Genomic DNA, 25,749 nt, shown 5'->3' on the forward strand with positions numbered 1-25,749 from the left:
ACATTGACTTCCTTTTCTGCAAGGATAAAAAATTTTTTGATGGATTTGCACTCATGACGCACCTAATTAATGCTTTAAACGTGAATCGAATTGCAATTAAAAAAATATAGAATTTCTGAATGAAACTTTATTATTCATAATTCAGCGAAATCGAATAAAGTTCATTGCGTTGCGTCGCCGAGTTATAAATAAAATGTAAATTACTTCCGATTTGACCACTCGCGCTATAAATATTCAGCGTACGCGTGCATTGTATCAACAAATATGTAACGAAATCAGGATTGTGACGCAACCAAAATAAACACACGACGATGGAGGACCTTGAACTTCATTCATCATTGATGAAAGCTCCGGTTTGATCATTTCAAAATATTTGAGGTAATTTTTTTTGTCTGTCTGTTAAAAAAAAGTGTTTAAATTTTCATATAAAAATAATTAAAAAATAAATAAATTAAAATTTAATTTTAAAAAAATTAAAATTTTTATTTATTTTTATAATTAATTTATTTAATTGAAAATTTAATTAATTAAAAAATCAAGTAAAAATTCTAATTATTTTGAATTTTTTTATATTTTTAATTTATTTTTTTTATTTTTCAAATTTTTGAATAAAAAAAATATTTAAAAAAAAAAAAACTTTTAAAAATAAAGTTAAAAATTTTAAAGAAAATCTTTAATAAATTCAAATAAAAAAAATTTATTTGAATTTTTTAAGCAAATTAATTTTTTATTTAAAATAAATTTAAAATTCTGAAAAAAAAATAATTTACAAAAAAAAAATAATTTTAAATTTAAAAAATTAAAATTAATTAAAAATGCGCTCAAATTATTTATTTAACGATAAAATTTTTTAACAACAAAAATCTCTTAATATCGTTGATCATTTTGGGATTTTTCTCAATTCTTGTCGAACCGATTCAACTTCGAACGACGACGCTCTCGTACCGGTAATCTCCTCGTACGAAGCCGAGAACGAAGCAAGTCAGTCAATGATTTCGCCAATATTTGTACAAACAATTACGGAGCACGTTGAAATTCGCGATTTTAGCTTCTGTTTAAACGCGATTCGTTCTCAGTTGAGCAATAACTGGCAACCGGTTAAGACAGAAATTCGTGCAAGAGAGCGACAAAAAAGTGTTAGAAAAATAAATAAATCGCAAAAATGGCTCAAGTGTTAACAACTCAAGTGGTTGGATTACTCATCGTCGTTGCATTTGTTGGATTAAGTGACTCTCAGGGTATGTTAAAAAATTTTATGAAGTGAACTTGAAATAGTTTTGTCAACTAAATGTGTTTCATTGGCAAGGTCGTACGTAAAAAAATATAATGAAAACATAAAAATATTCAATTATTGAATATTAATTGTTTCGATTTTGCGGTTCGTCGCTTGCTGTTGAAGTCTTTTAAATTTTTAAAAATAAAAGAAAAAATATTTTTTTTAAAATTAAATTTAAAAAATAATTTTAATATTAAAATAATTACAAAATTAAAAAAAAAATTTTAAATATAATTCAAATTAAATTAAAATAAAATTTAATATTAAATTAAAATTAAAATAAAATTTAAAATTAAAATAAATTATTCAAAAAAATAATTTTAAACTAATTTAAGTAAAATTTAGAAATTATTTTTAATATTAAAATAATTAATTAAGAAATTAAAGAATTAATTTAAAAATAAAATTTAAATTAAAATTTTAATTTTTAAAAATTAAAATAAAATAATTAAAAAAATAAATTTAATTATTTTTTTTTCAATTAATTCAATTTTTTAAAGTTAATTTTAATATTTTTTTAATAAAATTTATTTTAATTTTTTTTTCAAGGTGAACGATGTTACACTCCCTTTAATCGCGTCGGTCAATGCATTCCATTTCAACAATGTTACTCTCTCCTTCGCCTGTTCGAGACAGATAAATCACGAAATTCCATAAATTTTTTGACACAATCGCAGCGAAATTGCGGCATGAGAGCATTTAGAGGAGATCCGTTGCTTTGTTGCACTGACAATCCTCGAGGAAGGTTTTTCCCTCCAAAAACGGAAGAACCAACAGTTGTCGTCATTGTTGATGAAGATGATGATTTTAGAAAAGGAACGACGACGCAAAGTCCTCCAGCACCTGAAACTTCGACGCCGTTCGTTTTAAAACCAAAAAGTTCGACAGCAACTCCTTTTGTTTTGAAGCCAGAAACGACTCCTTTTGTTTTGAGACCTGAAACGACGACGTTGCCGGGATTTTCAACGACAACGAGTGATAAAGAAGGAAGAGAAGTGCTTGAGGATTTTGATTGTAAAGGACCTGATGGAGTACCTGGGCGATGTGCACGTGAGTTTTTAATATTTTTTCAGTAGATTTTTATACCAAAAGTATAAATACTAAAAAAAATAAATAAAAATTTAAAAGTTCAAAAAATTTCGAATTTAAATAATTTTTTTCATAAAATTTAAAAATAAATTTAAAGTTTAGCATTTAAAAAATTTTATTTAAGTTTTAAGATTTTTAATTAATTTTTTTTTGAGTGATTAAAAATTTGAGATATATTCATAATTAAAAATTATTTAAAAAATTAAAAATTTTAAGATATTTCATAAATAAAGAACGAAAAATTTTTTCACAATAAAAAATTGAATTTAAAAAAAAATTAAATAAAACAATAAATGAAGTCAAAAATAATAAATAAAAAAATATTAAAATAAATAAATTTTTAATAAATTTAAAATTTTTTGAAAAAATTACTTCAATGCTTCACAAAATAAAAAATAATAATTAATTAATTTTAATTTTTATTTAAAAATCTTTTAAATAATTTATTTTTTATTTTATTTCTTTTACTTAATTTTTAATTTATTTTATTTTTTTTTTTTTTATAATTCTATTTTTTATTGTGAAAAACATTTATAAAAAATTTATGAAATATGTTCAAATTTTTAATTTTTCAAAAAATATTTGAATTAAAAATCTTAAAATATGAATAATTTTTTTTAAAAATACTAAACTTTATTTTTTTTTTAAATTGTATGAAAATATTCAATATTTCGCTCTTAAAAAAAAATTATAAAATTATCTCAAAATAAAAAAAAATATGTATTTGCTAAAATAAATTTGTAACGAAATTTCTACAAAAATAATTTTTGGATTAAAAAAAACTAATTTTAAATGATAAACAAAATAATTTTTTGATAAAAAATTGCTTTCAAATTTTAAATTTTTAAACATTTTTGACATCAAAGAATTATTTTAAAAAATTTCATCCAAAAATTTTCACAAAAATAATTTTTCTTATTAAAATCTTTCTGACATTTTATTAAAATTTCAGCTCTCAAAGACTGTCCTTACATCTTAAATCAATACGCCGCTCGTCGCGGAGATCAACAACTCATCAATTTCATCCATGCCTCTAACAAACTTTGCAATTATGCTGAAACAGCAGTTTGTTGCCCAGCAGAAAAATCTTCTCCCGTAACGAAAGCTCCTCCTCCAATCGTCAAAACAGCAGCTCGACTTCTTTCCCCGAACGAAGGATGCGGATTTAGCAATGCGACACACAATCGCGTCGTTGGCGGCGTCGATGCTCAACTTCATGCCTGGCCTTGGATGGCTTTGCTCGGTTACAGAAACACTTTGGGCGAAATCGGATGGAAATGCGGCGGAAGTTTGATCACGAAACGACACGTTATGACAGCAGCGCATTGTATTCGTCAAGATTTGTGAGTAATTTTCGCTTTTTTTCGATTACCTAAGTGCTAAATGGATGCTAATTACCTTCTAACATCGCAGATCCATTGCGCGTTTCGGCGAACATGACATCAGTGACGACACGGAATCGCGTATAATTGACGTGCCTGTTGCTCGGATGCAAACTCATCCGCAATACGACAAAAAAGATGGGCACAGCGACATTGCGATCCTCAAACTTGAACGTGATGTCCCGTTTTCGCTCGAAATTCATCCAATTTGCATCGCCACAGAAGGAGTTTTGTTGAGAAAAAGTTACATTGACTATACGCCGTTCGTTGCTGGATGGGGAAGAACTGAAGAAGGCGGGCAACCGTCGAATATCTTGCAAGAAGTTCAACTTCCGGTGCTTCCGAATGATGTTTGTGTCGAAAAATATCGCGATGAACGTCGTTTGTTGTCGCAGAAACAATTTGACGATGCAGTTGTGTGTGTTGGCGTCTTAAGCGGAGGCAAAGATTCGTGTCAAGGAGATAGCGGAGGTCCTTTGATGGCTCCTAATGTGAGTTTTTTCATGAAAATTTTAATTAAAAAAATTATTTTTAAATTTTTTTTGATAAATTTTTTATTTTTTTTTTAATTTTTTCTTAATTTTCTTGAAATTTTTAACTTAAAAAAATTTTTTAAATTAATTTTTCATTTTTTTTCATAATTTTCATTAAATTAGAACGTAGATGGTCACTCATATTGGTACCAAATTGGCGTCGTTTCATACGGAATTGGATGTGCTCGTGCTAATGTTCCCGGCGTTTATACTTCTGTACAAAAATTCGCTCCATGGATTGAAAAAATGGTCAACGAGATGCAATAAAAATTATTTAAATTAAAAAATTGTTGAAAATTTCATTTTAAAATAAAATATTATTTATTTTTTAATAAAAACTAAGCTAAAAAATTTAAACATTTTTTTTTTTTTTAAAATACATACAAAAGGCAATTTTTTATTTATTTATTTTTAATAATTTTAATTAATTAATTTTTAATAATTTTTAAATCCAAACAAAAATTTAACTATTAAAAAAATCAACGATTTAAGCCAAAAAAATTTTATTAATATAAGCCTAACATTTTTAATTTTTTTTTGTTTAAAATTTATTTAATTTAATTTTTAATTAATATCTTTTTTTTCAATAATTTTTAAATTTTTTTTAACAATTTTTTGAATTAAAAAAATAATTTAAAAATTTTTTTTTAATAAATTTTTTTTAAATGCGCAAAAAAAAATATAATAAAGAAGACAATTGCTTTGTTGTCTCATTTCATCTCAATTTTTAAAGAGAATCTCAATGAATAACTTTGATTCACGTAAAAAAAATGACTAAAATTAAATAAATCTTAAACCTAACTCGGTGAGTAAATTTTTTTTCCGTTTGTTTGTATTAATATTTGTTTATTTTGATGATTTTCTATATTTTAGCGAGTCACTTAAAACTTATTATTTTGTTTGTTGTAGCGTGAATTTACAAGAATCTAACGTTTTATGGCATTTGGTGTTCAAGAAGCTTGTTAACTTTTTTCGGTTCTTTATATTTTTTTTTTAATTTTCTGATTTTTTGAGTATTTAAAGGAATTTTTCGAAAAAAAAAAATTTTTTTTAAAAATTTAATTTCTTAAAATTTAATTAAAATTAAAAAAAAAATTAAAATTTTTAAAAATTTTGTGCATTTCAGAAATTTTTAAAATTTAATTAGATGAAAAATAATTTCAATAACTAATTTTTTTGAAAATTTAAATAAAAAAAATTGTTAACGAGCTTCTTGAATGTAAAAACAGTTATTATTTACATCGAGATCTACCTACTTAACATTAATTGTACGTAAAAAATCACATTTTCTATTTACATTTTTTTACAAGTTTTTTGTTTACGTTCATTCAACAATCATTAAATCTTAAAAATACTTAGACAGATTTTTTTTTTGTAAAAATTTTGAATTAAAAATAATTTTAATAGCCTAAAAGAGGCAAAAATCAGTCTCCAAAAGGACTTTAAAAGCGTTAATTTTGAAAATTTTTCTAAAAAACAATATTTTTTTTGTCACGAAAAAGCGTGAAATACGTTAAAAAACATTTATTGCAAAAGCTAATTTTGATTTTACGCGAAAAATAAGCTAAAATTTTTTAAAAATTATTTAAAAAATTAATTTTGAGTCAAAAAATCAAGCAATTTTAAAAAAATTATTGAACAAAAAATTTTAAATCTTAATTTTTAATAAAAAAAAATTTAAATTTAATTTTAATTAATTTAAAAAAATAAAAAAATTGATTTTTAAAAAAATTAAGCAATTTGAATAAAAAATATTAAAGAAATTATTTGAAAAATTAATTTTTTTCTGTCTAAAATTTTGAATTTTGTAAAATTTTCAGTTCAATTCCGGCGAAATAACTTCCCGCTTCACAGGTAAAACATCCGCTAATGCAGGACTTAAGGCAAGTGCTGGATTTGCGACGGCAATTATGTGTCCTCCAGACGACGAAATGACTTGCACTCCCAATGGATTCAAAATATCAGCGGATTTTGATCTCGTTTCTTCCTTAATGTGCGTTTCCAAGACGTCAGCTTCGGCGGATTCACGATCAATTCCATTGTTGCTCGTCTAAAAAATTAAAATTGTTAATTAAAAATATTAATTTTTTAAGAAAAATTAAAATTTCTTACTTGCATCGGTGACGAACTCGAATTGCTGAACGAAAAACGCGAATCCGTATCGTCAAATTCTGATCTCGAGTATCTGAAAAGAAGTTGTCTGAAATAATTATGAAGATTTCAACTTTAAAAAAAGGGAGAAAAAATTCCTTACCCGAACTTTGAAGCATCCGACAAATCAAAGGGGCGATCAAATCGTTGATACATTGAAAAAGGTGTGTCTCTGATGTCATCTGAGTAGTCCTATAATCGCAAAAATTTGATATTAAAATTTATTTCAAAAGATTTTTTTGGATTCACGAGAAATTTCAAGCAACTGAAAGCCTAAAAAAGCAGAAAACTCACCTCCGATAGCGTTAGTAAGCAATAAGTAAGCAGTTTTTTTAGTTAAAAGCTCCAAGCAAAGCAAGCCAGGTTCACAAATGAAAAAAATTAATAGAAAAAAGGAACCAATAAAGTTATTGAAGTTAGCTAGTAGGAATAAAAAGCGTTTTTGGCATGCAAAGCGAGCGTTAGCGTGGCGTAAAGCGTTGCGTGAAAGCAGAAAAAGCAGTTTGAAAGCAATAGATCTACTGTAAAACGTCAAATATGTGTCAAAAGTTGGATTTTCTCCAAGTTAATTGTCAGTTTTTGAACTAAATTTACATTTTTATTTAAATTGGTTGAATGAAAGTTGTCAAAAAAAAATTTCTACTGTCTATAAAAAACTAAAAAAAAAGTTAAATTTTGATCGAAAATAAAAAAAATATAAAAAAAATAAAAAAAACATGCAAGTTTATAACCTAATTGTCAGTCTTTTGAGGTTATGTTTTGAAGCGATCACGCAAAAATTAAGAAAAAAAAATATTTTACAAGATTTTTTGTTAAAATTTTAATTTATGGAAAAATTTTGACAGGTGTCAAATAGGATTTTAATTTTTTTTAATTATTAATTTTTTTTTTTGAGAAAAATTTTGAATTTCAAATTTTATTTTTTTTATGAAAATAATTAAATTTAAGCATTAATTAATTAATTAAATAATTGATAAATATTATAAAAACTGATTTTGAACAAAAAATTTTGACATCTGTCAAAAAAAAAAATGAAAGCAAAATTTTTGACTTCTGAAAATGAAAATTTTTACCCAATTTTAAGGTTATTTTTAATATGTTTTTATACAAATTTTTACATTTTTAATTGATTTTTTACTGATCTGTCAAAATTCTTCCATAAACGTCATGCCTAAAAAAAATTTCATGCAAGCAGTAAGCAATAAAGCGATAAGCGTTAAAGCAGTAAGCAAAGAAAGCATTTTTGTAAAAAAAGAAATCTAGTTAAGGATGATACTTAAATGGTTCAACATTTTAGGCAATAATTTTTTTGATTAACAGCCCATTTTCTATCACAGTGAGCGCGAGAAAGGTTTTTTTCTAAGTAAGGCATCGTCCACTTGCATGCAAGTTGCTTATTTACAAAAAAGATGAGCAGTAAGAAGTGGATGATGTTGAAAGCTGCGAAAGCAAATAATGATTAAAAAAGCAAAAAAAGTTGTTTTTGATTGAAAAAATAAAAATTTGGCATCTAAGTAAGCAGTTTTTGGAAAGCAGGATTAATGTTCAATTTCGTGTTTTTTAGGGGTTGTTTGAAATACCTTTCCCATGTCGGAACTTGTATCACTGGATAATCGGGTGCGTTTTGGGTCTCTGTCTTCGGGGCGTGTTGGCGTCGATGATTGGTTATTGCTGAAAAAGTAAAATTTTTTTTTTAATTAATTAATTTTTTTTAATATAATAATTTTTTAAAATTTTAATTTTTTTTTTCAAACAAATAAAAAAATTTAATTAAAATTTTGAAAATTAAATCAAAAAAAATAAATTTTTTAATTTAAAATTAAAAAAATAAAATTAAATTAATTTTTTAAAAAGTCCATAAATTTATTTTTTAATTAATAATTTTTAAAAATAAAATAAAAATTAAATTTTAATATTTTCAATTTTTTTTAATTCAAAATTTTATGAGAAAAAATATTTTTTATTTTTTTTAAATTTTTTAAAAACAAATGAATATTTAAAAAAAATTTTTAATTTTTTTTTTAAACCAAAAATTAAAAAAATTTTTTAATTTTTCAAATTAATTAAAATTTTAAAAAATAAAAATGTTTGAAGATTTTTTTTTAGTTTTTAAAAATAAAATTGAGATTTAAAAAAAATTTAATTATTAATAAAAAAAATAAATATTGATTATTCAAAAAATTAAATAATAATTAAATAAATAATTTTTAATTAATTTAAATAAAAATTAAAAAAAATCTTACCTCAAGGCAGCCAATCGAATACTTGTCGAATGTCCAAATCCCGCATCACGCACAACTTGTCGAGCTAAAGGAAAAAGTTCATCGCGTCTCGTAAGGAGCGCCGGAATATATTTACAAATTTGCGCGGCAGCCTCATTAACACAAACCTCATGCAACGTTAGTGGTTTCTCAGGCTTTCGCTTACAATCAAATCTCCCATAAATCGCGGAATATTTTCGAATTTCCTCCATCCTTTGCGGATCATTCTCATCCATCAAAATAACCAACTCCAAATCTCTCGTACTTTTTTTCTTGCTACTTTGAGGACGAGGCTCCAATTGCGGAAGTGTTCGCGACAATCTTTCAGCAGCATCCATGATCCTCTTGACTTGCATTTCTGTCAGCGATGGCGTCAGCTGAAGCGTGTTCGTTGACACTTGTTGCAAATTTGACGCGAGATTACTTAGCGACGATGCCGTAGAGGGCGTTGTACTCGACGTTGGACTGGGGGCGTAATTTTGACTACCAACAAAAGTAGATTTCGGTAAAATTGTGCTCGGCTCGGGGCTGTAAGTCGCTCGTGGTTTATCGATATTTGGCAAGGGCGTTTGAAATGCCGCGGGGTTTGTCATGTACTCGTGAAGGGCTTTTTGGAGACGACGAACATGCAAAGGTTTCGAAGCCATTCCAACGAGCGCCATAATTTCGAGGAATTCTTCTTCGCCCGCATCGCAAAGTTGTTGAACATCGTCGCCGCCCATCTCGAGCAAAGTGTCGTAATACGCGAGTAACGAAGCTTTTTGCAAGACGCGGTAAAGTTGGAGCTCAGCTTCGTTCGATGGAGTTGAAGTAACAACCACTGAAAATAGAAAAAAAAACGGAAAAAGGTTAGTTTGGCGCCATTTTATTTTTTTTTAACTGAAAGTTTATTTGTTAAAACGTTAAGAAAGAAAGCAAACTTCCGTTGAATTGAATTTCTTAACGGTTTTCTATTGTCTCGCGATCATCCAATCAATGAAACTCACGAAGCAAAAAACATTTCGCTGTTGAAATTTTGCACCCCTCAGACTTTTTTTTATCCACTCACAATTATTTAGCGTCTTATTCGAATAAGAAAAGAACATTACCCTCACGAAATAATTGACGGATCTTTTTGTAAGAAAAGAGGGAAAGGCAGATGTAGATTTGAAGGTTTTTTAATTGGAGGGAATTTTTTTGAGGTTAGAATTTTAATCATTTTCTTTAAATTAAAATATTATTTTTAAAATAAAGAAATTAAATAAAATTAAATTAATTAAAATAATAAAATTTAAATTAATTAAAAATTTAATTAAAATTAATTAATTAAATTAATTATTATTTTAAAAAATTTAAATTAATTTCCAAAATAAATAATTAAAAAAAATATTTTTAAATTAAAAAAAAATTTTTTTTTAAAAAAAAAATAATTAATTTTTTTATTAAAAATTTTTTAATTAATTAAAAATTTTTAAAATAAATTTTGAAATATTTTAAAAAGTATTTTTTATTAATTTTAAAATATTTTAAATTATTTAATTATTTTTGATAATATAAATTAAATTAAATTAATTTAAAAATATTTTTTAAATTAAATTAATTTTATTTTAAAATAAAAAAAATATTTTAAAATAAAATTTTTAAAAATAATAAATTTTACAAAAAATAAAATTTTTTATAATTAAAATTTATTTGAAAAATTTCTCAATTATTTTATGAGATCAAACCGTAACAAATTTCTTTCTTTTAATTAAAAACAACTTTTTATTACGTCATACAATAAAAATAATTATCTCCTCAATAAAAGATCAGAAACATAAGAAAAAAAAAACAAAAGAAAAAAACTAACCCTTTCTTTATTTATCTGTTTACTTGCTCTCTATTACCTTGCTTGCATTAGGGTCAATTGCAGCACCCCTTCATCATCTTCGTATCAACATAAATAATGTGTTGGATAGTTTTTTTTTGCTTTATTTTAAATAATTTTTTTATTTAATTTTTTTTTTGTTTTTTTTTTTGCTTCTTCGTGTCATGAGAAAATTCCCGTTTGCATAAGGACTATTTGAATATCGGTACATGAGGCGATGAGCGATGATGAGAAACAATTTTCATCTCATCTGAATAAATTTAAGACAATTTTTTTTTGGTAAAGAAATTTTTTTTTTGCTTGATTATAGTTTTGGTAAAGGATTAATGTTATTGTGGGAAAAAATAGGTGAGAAAATGAATTTATGATCGATAGCTAATTTAATTTTTTTTTGTTTCAGATAAAAAAAAAATTAAACATACGTAAGTAAGTTGAAAGATCGAGAAATTTTTTTTAAGATTTTTATTTTTGACAATTTTCAGAAATTTTTTTAAATTTAATTTTTTTAAATTAAAAAAAATTTAAACTAATTAAAATAATTTTAATATTTAATTTAATAAATGTTAATAATTTTTCTTTTTATTTTATTTTCAGGAGAAATATTTAATATAAAATTAAAGCTTAAAAGTTTTTAATTTCAAATAATTTATAATTCAAGAAAATGCTGGATAAAGAAACGAAAATCTTATTGTACAAGTCACTGATCCAACTATATATCGATTATTGTAGCATGATAATAATTTTAATGAATGAAGAAGATTTGAGAGCAATAAAAAATATTAATTATACTTTAGATTTTTATCAAAGCCAAACTTCTTCCTGAATATTTGACTGATAAACTGACAACTATTAGAAATTTAAAGTCCTTCGAAAAAAAATAGGAAATTTTAAGAAAAAAAAATTAAAAATTAATTAAAAATAAATTGAAGTAAAAAAATAATTTTTAATTTTATTTTTTAGATTATTTTAATAATTTTTTTATTTTTAAATTTTTTTTAATTGTTTTATTTTTTTTATTGCTAAAAAAATTTAAAAAAAATTTTCATAGAATTATTGATTTTAGTTTTTTTAAATGATTTCTATAGTTTTATGTTATTTTTTTTATTTATTTTTATTTAAGGTTAATCAAATTAAAAAAAAATAATTAAAATTTTAAATATTTTTTAATTTGAAATTTATTGAGAAAAATAATTTTTTATATTTAAAAAAAAACATTTGAAAAAAAATTCTTGAGATTAAATTTTTATTTGAAAATTTTTTTTTAAATTTAATTATAAATTAATTTTTCATCAAATTATTTAAAAAAAAATAATTTTAAAATTATTTATTTTAATTTATGAATTATTCATTGAATTTTTTTCGAAAAATCTCAACATACGTGATAAAAATATTTTCTTTTTGTGAGAATTTTATTTCAATTGAAATTTAAAAAAAATCATCCCTTTTCTTAAACATCAAGAAAATCTTCAATAAAATTTTCCCACAAACCTTAAAAATTAAATTTCATCGCAAAAAAAATCCTGATCTCCTTAAAAAAAAGTTACTTCTTCTTAAAACATCCCATTATTCAAATTACAAACAATCAAACTCTTTCCCACCAAAACTACAATTTTTTATCAACTAACTTTTTTTTATTATCACAAAAAAAAAAACTGTAGAAGACAACTCTCTCACACACACAAAATTCATTGAACTCACCTTAACGACTTAAATATCGCAGAAGCAGCAAAAAAAAAACAAAACCCTTTAATAACATAAATTGTTCATAGATCACCTTCATACGTCTCTGTCTTCATTTACATATGCTTTGCTTACTTATTCACTTTGGACGGTCCACACAAAAAAAATCTCCTTGTCTGGCGAGAGAGGGAATAAAGAAGAAAGATACGCGCGTCAGATATTACCTGAGCGTTTTTTTTTTTGAGATTTCGGAAAAAAAAACTTAAATATATGCATAGTTCGTGTGTTGTGCATACGCAAGAAAAAGTTTAAATAAAAGGGTTACGTATAAGCACTATAGAGTCTCGTACAGACCTCGAACGTACAGAAAAAGAAAAAAATAGTTTTTTTTTGTGAATTTAATCATGAAAAAAAAATTATTATTATTATGCGTGTGAGTTGATCATCTCTCTCCAGTTTATTTGCATAATGTCTTTAGCGTCGTCCTCGTCCTTTTGTTATTAATTTTTTTTTGTCTTATTACTTATGCGAAGACGAAGACGAAGTGAAAAGGAATTTTTTTTAAGTGATACATGTTTTGATATATGATTGCTTTGCTTTTGCTTCGCTATTGAGAAATGTTTTTTTTTTCGTTGGCACAAAATTTTTTATCACTTTCGGTTTCATCATTCAGGATCCCTTTTTCGTCTACGATTTTTTTTTGTTTTTAAGGATAATGATGGGAATCGAGAAATTTATGCTAATATTCGTATGCGTCGTGAAAAGACAATCGAGTAAAATTAGAAGAAGTGAATAAAATAGAGAAGAGTTGTTTGGACAGTTTTTTGTCGGATTTTTTTTTTTGCTTTAATTTTTTTATTAGTCAGCTTCCTTTTCGTGAAGCGTGAGAAACTGTGAAGAAGAAGGATTTTATGGAAGGATGGAAGGAAGGAAGATGCAAAATGAGGATTATGTGACCTTGAAGAGGTTTGAAATTGAATTTAGAGTAGATTTGAGAAGAATTCAATTTTATTGATTATTTATCATTTTCAAAGTTTTTTAAAACGTTTTAATTAAAAAATAATTTAATTTATTTTTGTTCTTTTTATACCATAAATTTTAATATTTTTTTGCAAATTTGGCTTTAAATTTATTAAAAAATATTTTTAAATTCGATAAAAAATTTTATTTTTTGATTAAAAAATTATTTTTTAAAAAATATTTTAAAATTTATTAAAACATTTATTTAAATTTTTTAAAAAGTTTTTTAATTCTTTAAAAAATTTTTTTTAAATTTTATTAAAAAATATTTTTTTTAAAAAAAATAATTTTAAATTTAAAAAAAAAATATTTTAAAATTTATTAAAAAAATTATTTTAAAATTTATTAAAAATTATTTTAAAATTTATTGAACAATACTTAAAAATTTATTAAAAAATATTTTGAAATTTATTAAAAAATATTTTAAAATTTGTTAAAAAATATTTTAAAATTTATTAAAAATTATTTTAAAATTTATTAAAAAAAAAATATTTTAAAATTTATTAAAAAAATTTTTAAAATTTATTAAAAAATAAAATTTTAAAATTTGATAAAAAAATATTTAAAATTTAATAAATTTTAAAATTTATTTCTTAAAAAATATTTTAAAATTTATTAAAAAAATACTTTTTTAATAAAAATATTTTAAAATTTATAAATAAAAATTTAAACAATTTTTTTTAATTTTTAATATTTTTGAGAAATAAATTTTTTAAATATTTTTTTATGAAATTTTTTAAAATTGTTTAAAAAAAATTAATTAAATCAAAAACAAATTCTTAACGTTTTGTAAATAATTATTTCATAGCAATATTTTTTTCTCATAGTATCACAAAACAAACAACAATCGAGTCAATTATCGCAAATTACCACAATAAATGGCTCTTTTAACTTTTTTTCATCACTATTTCAACCTACTTCATTCTCAGCTTCGTCCTTCTACGACACGATAAGTACTTGCAAAAACAAACACAAAAACTCCTCATTTAATGTTCTTCTGACCATCTTTGCCTTCGTATACATCTCGTACTGCTCACGAGTGTTAAAAACAAATATAAATACGCGAAAAGTAAAAATGTAAAGTTTTTTTTTGCTCGAATAAAGGCAATAAATGCAATGAAATATTTTTTTCTTGTCATTTCGTCTTCTTCGTCATCGTTTTCTTGTGTGATTAGCGCACTACGAGCATCATAATTGTTCTGCGAGTAGCAATATGAAAATTGAACAAAAGGAATTTTAATCGTAACGTGTAAGGAAATATGTTGTACAGCAGTTGTCGTTTATTCGAATATTAATGTGACAAGTTTTTATTGCGAATCACGAGGAGGACATGTTTAAAAAGATTTTTTTTTCTCGATCGATTTTGTGTCTGGACATTTCATCATGATTTATTTTGCAACAAAATGTCGTTGAAACGAAGCAAAAAAAAAATGCAAAAAATATAAAAAAGATCTTTCATGATTGGTTGCTTTATTAGGGCGGACTTCTTTTGTTCGAGCACGAATCTCGAGTGACAATGTACCTACTTAGGAAGTCTTCTTACCCTATACAAAACCAGAATTTCGCATTATTTTTTTTCTTTTCCTCTCTTTTTGTGTCTCTCATACGAGGTGCAGGTAAAAAAATTACCGGTAATAAAAATATATTGCGTATTGCTTGTTAACATCTGAACTTTTACAAGGATTGAGACAAAAGCGATTTTAAACGTTAAACATTGTAAGGAAAGATCGTTAAGAAAAGTTAAAAGATTCGACGTTACAATCCTTTGAAAAATTATTTAAATGAAAAGTTTATTTATTAAAAGGGGATGAACGACACTTTTGATTTGAATAATTTTTTGCTTGAAGATGCTGTATGTTGGTACATATGAGTAAAAAGTGGAAAGAATTGTGAATAAATATTGCGTAAAAAAAGGAAAGTTCTTATTCATTTTTCGTTACGAGATGAAATAAAAAATGTTTCCTTTAAAAAATTAGTAAGAGAAAAAAAATAATTGTGAAAAATGGCGGAAAGATTCGTAACGATCGAAATGATCTTTTACAAAAGAAAGAAAGTAAGGAGATAAAATGAACGTTTGTTAACGTTTTTTTTCATGACTTTCAGAAGTTTTTTTTTGTTTTGAGATCGATCTATATATGAATTTATAAAAGTAACATACACTTATAATTGACTTTTTAGATCTTTGCAAATTCTCTATATTAACTCAAGGAATAAATTTTTGTTCAAATATAGTCCAGAGTTTGGTTCTTTAGTCATTATAGAAAATTTGCAAAAAAGTATCTGAAATTTATCGATAAATATTACTCTATGAATTCATATAGATCGATCTCAAAAAACAAAAGAACTTGTGAAAGTCATAAAACTTAAGCTTTCGAGAAGTTTTGTATTTTTGGTTCTTTAGTCAATATAAAAAATTTTCAAAGAAGTTCTTTTATCTTTAAAATTCATGAATTCTTATAGATTATTCAAAAGAAACATGAAAGTCACGAAGTTTAAGCTTTCGAAATTTTTCAATTTATCATTTTTTATTACTTCTTGTTATTCAGCGTGAAGTACGAAGTGAGACAATTAAAATTATTTAAAATAAATAAATTAATTTAATCTAACATAATCACAAATTCTATCACAAAACAATTCGTCAATAAAATTTAATAAAAATTTAATTCAAATATATATAGGGCGACAGTACACAAAAACGATCACTTTCTTCGATGCATCTTAATTTGACCAATTTCTTATTTTTTTATAATTCTTGTATTAAGTCTTGACTTCCATTTGAAGATTCGTAATATTTCTTCTTTGCTCATAATTCAAAAATTTTCCTCGAATTTTTGTTTCATCGATTAATTTTCCATGAGCTTAAATTCATAAAAATTAAGAGAAATTAAAAAAAGTCAAGCTTTAAACTTTTTTTTAAAAATTAATTTTTTTAGAATTAAAAGACAACTTTTAGAGCAATTTGTCTGGTTTTTTTTTCTGAAAAAGATACATTTTTGATCAATTTAAAAATCATTCATATTTTTTATTTTTCTTAATTTATTGATTATTTTTTTTTAATGAATGATTTATTTTATAAGAACTTTCCTTTGTTGATATTTTGATTAATATTGCGTTTTTGTTTAATTTATTTTTCTGTTAACTCTTTTTTTATTTTTAATTTTATTTTCCATTTGAATTTTTTTTTTCTATTTTCTACTTCTCTTTTGTCTGACTTTTTTTCGATTTTTCTTAATTACTTTATAATTTTTTTTTATTTTATTTTAATTTAATTTTTTTAAATTAAATTTTATTAAATTGTTTAATTTATTTTTTTTTATTTAATTCCATTTATTTTGGATTTCATTTAATTAAATTTAAAAATTTTTTCTGATTTTTTTTATTTTTTATTAGAATTTTATTTAATTTTTTATTTTCTTATTTTAAAAAATTTATTAAAATTTATTTTTTAAAAAATTAAATTAAACTTCTATTAGAAGAAAATAAAAAAATCAAAAAAAATTTTAAATATAATTAAATAAAATAATAAATTAAAAAAAATAAAATTTAACAATTTAATAAAATTTAATTTTTTAAAATTTTTAACTTTAAAATAAAATAAATTTTTGGCAAGTCAAAAAAATTAAGAATTAAATCGAAAAATTTTCAAGAGTCAGAAAGAGAAGTAGAAGTAATAGAAAAAAAAATTCGATTCAAGATGGAAATAAATTTTCCAAAAATAAGCAAATAAATAATTTATCTTAATTTATTTTTAACTGAACTTAAAAATTTAAAATTTACTATTTTTGATCACAAAACTCATCACTAAATACTTCAATAAACAAATTTTAATTTAATTTAAATAAATAAAATAACGCACTTCACGTGAATATATTTATTTCATAAGAAAATGGACATCTGTCTTCATTTTTTTAAAACTTTTTTTATAACTCACATTGTTCTTCACTTTTTCATTGTACGCGTAATTTTTATTTCATTCAAATGTTTTTTTTTTTTTGTTTATTCAAATTTATCCCCTTTTCTGATATTCTGACCCGTTCTTGACAGAAACTTAATTTGAATTTAATATTTTTTACTTCATTGATCAAAAAAGTTTTTTTTTTTTTTTGATCATCAAGGTTTCTTTTTTTTTGCTTCTTGACATCGTCACAAAACTTCAGTTCGGGACAAAAACACGTAATGTACTTTTTCTGAACATTTTCTTGTCTCGAGCATTTTTTTTTGCACCAAATCGACCGACACTGAAAAAAGTGAGTGAGTAAGCGGTGTCTTCTTTTAGTTTTTTTTGTTGTCTTCTGCTATTTTCTAACGCAAAAAAACTCTTCGTTTCTTCTCTGTCCATCCATTTTCTCCACGCCAATATTCCACGCACACAATTCTTCATAATAAACTCCAACGAATATTTATCTACTACCGATCCGCTTGTTTCGTGTGTGCAAAACATGCATAAATACAAAAATCCTAAGCAGAAAAAACTGAAATAATCTTTTTTTTGTGTCGGGATGGGATACACAGAAAACGGAGGAGAGACACAAAAAAAACGGTAAAGGTTTTCTGCATGCATTTCTTGGTAACTACGAAAGAGCTATCGCGCCACAGATAAAAATATTCGATAATCTTCACGTTTCTGTACGAGTCGATGTCGTCGTCGTCGTCGTTGTGTGGCACAATTTTTTTTGTGCCGCTGCGATTCTTGATGCAACGTTAAATTAATCTCTGTTGTGCCGCCAATTTTTTTTTTGTTTCTCGGGCATTACTGAAGCATTAACATGAATATTGGCAGACACAAATCTCTTCAACTCTTTTTTTTTTTTGAATTTTTTGTATTGGAAAAAATACAAAAAAAAATTTATCCATCTACTTTGGTAATTTATTTTAGCTCGATTTTAGTTGAAAAAAGTTTAGAAGTAAATGAATTTCTAACCCTTTCTGCCTTGCTCAAAAAATGCATTAACTAGATAAATTGCCTTTGATAGAAGTTTTTGTTCAAGATTTTTCGTCAGAAAGTTAACTTGGAGCCAAGTAAATGGCTTGCCATTATTACTTCTGTCCTCGTTTGATTGCACTTTGTCACAATATTGCCCTGTTTGTGTGATGCAATTGTCGCCAAACATGAGACTTATGTTAAATATCGAGGATGCATACTCACACACTTTTTGTGCGCTCCGAACATTCATCTTAATAGGCGGATGCAATGTGAAAAAATGTTTCAAATTACAGAAATTGAAAAAAAATTTTTGAACCGATTCATTTTTTTTTGAATTAGCGAAAGAGCGAATTTCAAATTTTTATCGGTTTTTAGTTTTTTTTTTATTAAAATTTTAATTTAAGAATTTCTAAAAATTGTCAAAAATTTATTTATTTTTTTTTTAATTTTATTAATTTTTTGAATTAACAAAAAGCAATTTTCAAATTTTTATCTGAATTTTTAAAATTTTAATGAAATAAATTTTATATTTAATTAATTCTTTAATTGTAATTTAATATTTATTTTTTTGAACCGATTCATTTTAATAGAATTAGCAAAAGGGCGAATTTCAAATTTTTATCGGTTTAAATATTTTTTTATTTTTCTATTATTTTTTTAATATTTTTTAAATTGTTTAAATTATTTTTCATTTTTTTTTATTTTTTTAATTTTTTAATTTTTTAAATTTTTTCAAATTAATTTCATTATTTGCTAATAATTTTAATTCAAAAATTTAAAATTTTTTTTTTTAATAATTTTATATTCATAAAAAATTAAACTTTTTTTTTTCAAATTTTTTAACTTGAATTCGAAATTTTCAAATTCTTATAATTTTTTTTATTTTTGAGCAATTGAAATAAATTTTTTATATTAATTCGTTAAAAATTTGCTAAATAAAAATAATTATTTAATAAAATTTAAGTTGAAATCGATTCAAATTTTGAATTAGCAAAAACCGATTCACAAATTTTATCAGTAATTTTTTTATGAACTATTTTTTTTATAGTTTTTTCAAAAAATTCTTTTAAGTTTCTTAATTAAGAGTAAAATAAAAAAGAATATTAAATTAATAAAAATTTAAATTTTTGAAAATGTCAAATTTTTTAATCGGTTATGTTTTTGAATCGGTTAATTTTGAACAAAAACTTATTTTTAATTTTCTAAAAAATTTTTTAATAAAAAAAAAGAAAAATTTTTTATTTTCAGAAAAATGAATGAAATAAGTTAAAGAATTGTTTTCGCCTCAGTCGTTTTTTTGCTCTCTGGCACAGAATCACCGAGAGAAAGACGACGACGAAGAAAACATGATGTTGTTTGGATAGAAGTAATTTTTTTTTGCATTGCTACATTTGAACCGTAAAGTATTAACATGGTTTTTATGGTCACATGCAGACGACTCGGAGCCATCTCATCAGCACACACAAATGCATTTTGTTCTCCAACGCAACAAAAAACTCAAACAACTCTTTTTGCGAGCAATGTAATAACAAAAAAAAAGTGAAAAAACTTACTTGTTCCGTTATTATTTCGCCCAAAGATCTTCCCGGGAGGATTGCTGACACTCGTTGCAGGACTCGTTGCAGGCACCGATGTCTTCAGGATATTCTTCAGGACTCCCGCGCCGCCTGTTGCTACAGCTGCCGCTACAACGCTCGCTGCGATTTCCGTCGATGGTATGGCGCCCGCTGAAATTGCTGCGGAAACAACTCCCACACCGCTATTACTATTACTATTATTACTGGCAATTAAGGCTGCGGCACACGTTGACTCAACAATCGTATCTTGCTGACTACTTTGCAAACTACAAACGTTCGTGCTCGTTGTCGTCGTTACAACGGTGGTTTGTTGGTCCATATCACACATTCACAACATCCAAAAAAATGCAAGCGATTTACAAATTCCCGTTTAATCATTCATGGCGCGAAAAACTAATCGATGGGAATCGATGCAAAAGCAAATTAAAAAAACGAGACGCTTACAAAAAATGCTTAACACGAAAACTAATAAAATAATCAAAAGAGAAGCAAATATTTAAGCGCACGCAATTTTAACACTGAAAAAAAAAATTCAAATCAACAAACAAAAATAAACACAAAATAAAAGCAAGGAACTGAAGCAGTCTACAAATAAATTTTCTAAATAATTTTAGTCACATCAAAGGGCCCTAATTTGATTTTAGGTAAGTCTTTTAATTTTTTTTTTAAATATTAATTAATTTATTAATCAGTCGTTTAAATTAATTATTCGTCGTCAGTCACACACTCTTCACTTCAAAATTGCACTTCACAGTTTTTTTTTTTTTTTTTTTTTTAATTAATTAATTTTTTTTATTTCTTTTTATATTTTTCCGTTTGATTGATTTCGAACGAATTATTATTAATAATTTTTTTATTATTTATTTTTTTTTGTTCAGGCGCCGAACTTGATGCTTAGACGTCAGAAAAATATCTGAAGACAGTGTACGAAGAGAAAACTCGTGCAAGCTTCTCTCCCTTTTCCCATTTCATTTTATTGTTGTCTTCTGCGTTTTTTTTCCTATATCTTCTCGTCGTCTTGCCGTATACGATGCGAGAAATACACCACAAACGTGTGTAACCCTTTTAGATACAGAACGTAACATAAATCTGGAGAGAAATGTTTACCTGTGGTGAGAATCGCTCTACATTTAGGTTCGTATATTAACATTTATTTAGGAAGAAGGAAGAAAAAAAAAATGAAAGACATACGTGTGTGAAGCATGTTAATAATGTGTGAGACAATAAAAAAAAAATATATCGGCAATAATAATTGTTGATGTAGTCTCCGCCTCTCTGAACAATTATTATTATTTATTTCAGGTTCTTTTCTTATAAGAAGGGTCTGAAACTTATAAGAAACTATTTTTTAGAAGAAGGTCTTAAGTTTTGTTAAGTTTTAAGTTGCAAGGACAAGGACTTGACTTAAAAGTGATGAAATTTTGGTATGAAAATAACTTGAAATCTGTCTCGTCACGTTTTTTTTTTCAGAAGCAATCTTCCCTTTTTTAGTTGGCATGAACACCTTTTGGAGGAATTTACAGGAACTTGTCTTCAGGTAAGTTGAAGAGTTGAGAGCGCATTTCTTATTGAGGCTTGTTTATTAAAAAATTTTTTTATAGATTCTAGTTTAGATAGATGAATCAAGAATTAATTTTTTAAAAAATAACGATCAAAAACTGTGTCAAAGCAATTTTTGTCAAATCTCGCTTCAAATGGATAGAAATTTGTCAGAGGGCTCTAATTTATCATTTTTAATCATTTTCTAACTCAAAACTGCCAAAAAATTGAAACTGAAAAAAAAATTTTTTTTTGACACAGTTTTGTTTTAAAAACTAAATCAAGAGAAAAACTGTGTCAAAGCAATTTTTGTCAAATTTTGCTCCAAATGGATAAAAATTTTACAGAGGGTTCTAATTTATCATTTTTTAAACTCAAAACTGCCAAAAAATTGAAACTGAAAAAAAATTTTTTCTTTGACACAGTTTTGTTTTAAAAACTAAATCAAGAAAAAAACTGTGTCAAAAACTGTTTCAAAGCAATTTTTGTCAAATCTTGCTCCAAATGGATAGAAATTTGTCAGAGGGCTCTAATTTATCATTTTTAATCATTTTCTAACTCAAAACTGCAAAAAATTGAAACTGAAAAAAAAAATTTTCTGTGTCAAAAACTGTGTCAAAGCAATTTTTGTCAAATCTTGCTCCAAATGGATAGAAATTTGTCAGAGGGCTCTAATTTATCATTTTTAATCATTTTCTAACTCAAAACTGCCAAAAAATTGAAACTGAAAAAAAAATTTTTCTTTGACACAGTTTTGTTTTAAAAACTAAATCAAGAGCAAAACTGTGTCAAAAACTGTGTCAAAGCAATTTTTGTCAAATCTTGCTCCAAATGGATAGAAATTTGTCAGAGGGCTCTAATTTATCATTTTTAATCATTTTCTAACTCAAAACTGCCAAAAAATTGAAACTGAAAAAAAATTTTTTCTTTGACACAGTTTTGTTTTAAAAACTAAATCAAGAGCAAAAAAACTGTGTCAAAAACTGTGTCAAAGCCATTTTTGTCAAATCTTGCTCCAAATGGATAGAAATTTGTCAGAGGGCTCTAATTTATCATTTTTAATCATTTTCTAACTCAAAACTGCCAAAAAATTGAAACTGAAAAAAAAATTTTTCTTTGACACAGTTTTGTTTTAAAAACTAAATCAAGAGAAAAACTGTGTCAAACAGAAAAAATATTTTTTCTTTGACACAGTTTTGTTTTAAAAACTAAATCAAGAGAAAAACTGTGTCAAAAACTGTGTCAAAGCATTTTTTGTCAAATCTTGCTCCAAATGGATAGAAATTTGTCAGAGGGCTCTAATTTATCATTTTTAATCATTTTCTAACTCAAAACTGCCAAAAAATTGAAACTGAAAAAAAAATTTTTCTTTGACACAGTTTTGTTTTAAAAACTAAATCAAGAGCAAAACTGTGTCAAAAACTGTGTCAAAAACTGTGTCAAAGCAATTTTTGTCAAATCTTGCTCCAAATGGATAGAAATTTGTCAGAGGGCTCTAATTTATCATTTTTAATCATTTTATAACTCAAAACTGCCAAAAAATTGAAACTGAAAAAAAAATTTTTCTTTGACATAGTTTTGTTTTAAAAACTAAATCAAGAGCAAAAAAACTGTGTCAAAAACTGTGTCAAAGCTATTTTTGTCAAATCTTGCTCCAAATGGATAGAAATTTGTCAGAGGGCTCTAATTTATCATTTTTAATCATTTTCTAACTCAAAACTGCCAAAAAATTGAAACTGAAAAAAAAACTTTTCTTTGACACAGTTTTGTTTTAAAAACTAAATCAAGAGAAAAACTGTGTCAAAAACTGTGTCAAAGTAATTTTCGTCAAATCTTGCTCCAAATGGATAAAAATATATCAGAGGGGCTCTAATATTATTGACTACCAATGATCAAGGAAAGAAACATCCATTTGATATTTCCTCAAAACACTAAATATAACCTGTTGAATTAATTTATAAGCAACCTATGATGAACAATTCTTCTTCAAAGCAAAAAATTACTATAAGAAACATAGAAGATCTTAACTTACAGGGACAACATCAAAGACAGCAACATCAAATTACAAACAAATGATCAAAAACTTAAAGGAAAGTTTACTTTACTAAAGACACTTTATGTTATGGAAGATACAAATCCTGAGTAACTGCTGTTAAGAATTGCGAACTTTATCATCACAGGAAATACTAATGAGAATTGTCTTTTTATCAATTATGGTCTCCTTAAAGCTTTTCTTGAACTGCTTTATTGAAAAACTTTTACATCTCTCATTGAAATAAGAAAGAAAAATCTTCAGACCGACTCAACCTTCAAAATCTTTGAATATCAAATTTAAGACTTACAAAATTTAGTCAAATAACTAATTTGCAATGATAAACTATTCGTTAAGAGATTTTATTCTATATTTTATTATCTTAAATTTTTTTAATAGCATACAGACAGACTCACATTACAAACCATAATGTAGCGAATGTTCATTTTGTAATGCGTTACATTTATCGAAAGACGCTGCAAAAGAATTTAATATTGCAACAATATTTTTTAATTACCTCACAAAAAATTATTAAAAGTGAAGAATTTTAAAAATGATAATTTTTCTTTTGTGCCTTTTTAAAAATTATTTAATTTTTTGTGGCATTGCACGTCGGTCATCATCAATGCGTTTGTGTCAACCTGATAATGATAAACACTCGAAAAAAAAATTACGAATCAAAGCAAAGGAACGCTTAATAAATATGCTAGCCAACTTTTTACTTTATAAAATCATTAAAAATATTTATTTATTTTTTTTTTCATACCATTTGTTGTGAAAAATCAGCACTTCTGCCTCTGTCTCAGCAGCAAAGAAAGAAATAAATAACAACCAACGAACGAACGACGAATGAGGAGAGATATGATGAGTTTTTATCATTATGGATTTAATAATGTAAAACATGCGATAAATACTTGTGCGCAAGAAATATTTTTATTTATTTATTTTAACATTATTGAACACTAATGTGCCCATTTAGCGACAACGATGGGCAGGCAAAAATGAGAGAGAGAGAACAAAAAAAAGTTAAATTCCAATAAAGTGTCACAAAAAGTTACACATGTTCTCCGTTTTATTCCCATATTCCAAGTTTATCAGAACTTATTTGTATTCGAGTTTTTGTTGTGTTCTGCTGCGTGAGATCTCTGACGTTCGAGACGGGCGACAGAAACGCAGAAAAAAACGTGGACAAAGTAAAGAGGAAAAATAAAGTCGTCGTAGTAAAAAGTTTGCACCGCGAGACAAAACTTAATTAAATTTATAAAAGTCGAAATATTTTCTGATCGAGTCTCTTTGAAATTTTCTTCTGCACAGCAAAAATCAAGACAAAAAAGCTTTGTAGTAAAAACCATATTGCAATATTCCTTTTTCTTTCGTACGTAAGCTGAACGTATGTAAGTGGCGGATTTATGTTGCTCATGTTTATTTATAGTCTCCGATGATACAAAGTTTTTTTCTCCTTGTTCGCATTTTCTCAATCTTTGTTGCTGCAATAAACAATATTCGAGCCAACAGAGACACAAAAAAATTGAGACATATTAAAGCTGCTTTTAAAAATTTTTACAACAAATGAATTTAAAAAAAAGTCAATTAATCATTTAATTTACATCAAAAAGCAACTAAAAAAGACTTTGTTGATGTTAATTAATTATGCGGACGAGCAAAAAAAGACAAGAATCGAGTAATGAGCGCATAACAACATTTTGTAAAACAATTAAAGTTCACATAGTTTGTTACAGAACATTTTTTTGCAATTTCTCGACAATTTGCCACACGCAAGACTTTGGTTTTTATTTGGAGAGCTTTTGAGATCGATGATTTGAGATAAGGATTTTATCGAGGTTTAATGTCAAAATAAAATGTTAAAGTGGTTTTGTGATAAAATGATAAGAGATCATCTGAAGTAATGAAAAATCCCTTGGCAAAAAGGGGACTTTTGGGATTGTAAAAAGTCATAAAAAAGAGGAAAAAGTGAAAATTTTCAATTAAGATGAAAGAGATTAAAGTTAAGAGTGATAATGAGTTGCTTTTTATGGAAATTAATTTTTTTATGAAAACTTTGTGAAAAATTAAGCATATGGAATTATTTGAAGGACTTGATTTTGATGAAAAAGTAAGTAAATTTTTTTAAATGAATTTCTGAAGTAATTTTTTTTTGTTTAAAAATTATTTTAAATTATTTTTTTTAATTTTGTTAATAATTTTTAAAGTTCTTAAGATATTTTACGAAATTTTCAGTTAAATAAATATTTTATTTTTTTGTTTTAAAAATTAAAATAAAATTTTGAAAAAAAAAATTTAAATTAAAAAATTTTAAAAAATAAACAAAATTTAAAAAAAAATAAAAAATTTTAAAAAATTAAAAAAAATTTAAAAATAAAAAAAAAATAAAAATTTAAAAAATAAAAAAAATAAAAAAAAAATTAAAAAAAAAAATTA

At 24.7% G+C, this 25,749-nt stretch overlaps 2 protein-coding genes across 2 annotated transcripts; one reads left to right on the forward strand and one right to left on the reverse strand.

The window, feature by feature from the left end:
- The first annotated feature begins 1,095 nt into the window (after positions 1–1,095).
- Positions 1,096–4,613, forward strand: LOC134834691 (venom serine protease Bi-VSP). Its single transcript, XM_063849441.1, has 5 exons — positions 1,096–1,238; positions 1,826–2,326; positions 3,318–3,708; positions 3,779–4,238; positions 4,404–4,613. The coding sequence occupies exons 1-5, from the start codon at positions 1,163–1,165 to the stop codon at positions 4,545–4,547; spliced, it is 1,572 nt and encodes a 523-aa protein (XP_063705511.1). The 5' UTR covers positions 1,096–1,162; the 3' UTR covers positions 4,548–4,613.
- Positions 4,614–6,096: 1,483 nt separating this feature from the next.
- On the reverse strand, positions 6,097–20,058 carry LOC134837889 (NGFI-A-binding protein homolog). The gene is made up of 6 exons (XM_063853280.1): positions 19,716–20,058; positions 8,675–9,512; positions 8,012–8,102; positions 6,535–6,623; positions 6,393–6,465; positions 6,097–6,330 (listed from the first exon to the last, which is right to left on the reverse strand). Exons 1-6 carry the CDS (start codon positions 20,056–20,058, stop codon positions 6,097–6,099), a joined length of 1,668 nt encoding a protein of 555 aa, XP_063709350.1.
- Positions 20,059–25,749: the final 5,691 nt, after the last annotated feature.

Source organism: Culicoides brevitarsis, chromosome 1 (assembly GCF_036172545.1).
Source record: "Culicoides brevitarsis isolate CSIRO-B50_1 chromosome 1, AGI_CSIRO_Cbre_v1, whole genome shotgun sequence".
In the NCBI taxonomy this organism is placed as follows: domain Eukaryota; kingdom Metazoa; phylum Arthropoda; class Insecta; order Diptera; family Ceratopogonidae; genus Culicoides; species Culicoides brevitarsis.

Excerpts from the sequence above, each read along its gene's own strand:
- LOC134834691 (XM_063849441.1), top strand. The coding sequence starts at position 1,163 with ATGGCTCAAGTGTTAACAACTCAAGTGGTTGGATTACTCATCGTCGTT. Across the intron at positions 3,709-3,778 it reads CATTGTATTCGTCAAGATTT|ATCCATTGCGCGTTTCGGCG; the intron begins GTGAGTAATTTT and ends CTAACATCGCAG. Across the intron at positions 4,239-4,403 it reads GTCCTTTGATGGCTCCTAAT|AACGTAGATGGTCACTCATA; the intron begins GTGAGTTTTTTC and ends TCATTAAATTAG.
- LOC134837889 (XM_063853280.1), bottom strand. The coding sequence starts at position 20,058 with ATGGACCAACAAACCACCGTTGTAACGACGACAACGAGCACGAACGTT. Across the intron at positions 6,624-8,011 it reads CAAGTTCCGACATGGGAAAG|GACTACTCAGATGACATCAG; the intron begins GTATTTCAAACA and ends TTGCGATTATAG. Across the intron at positions 6,466-6,534 it reads TCGGATGCTTCAAAGTTCGG|ATACTCGAGATCAGAATTTG; the intron begins GTAAGGAATTTT and ends ACTTCTTTTCAG.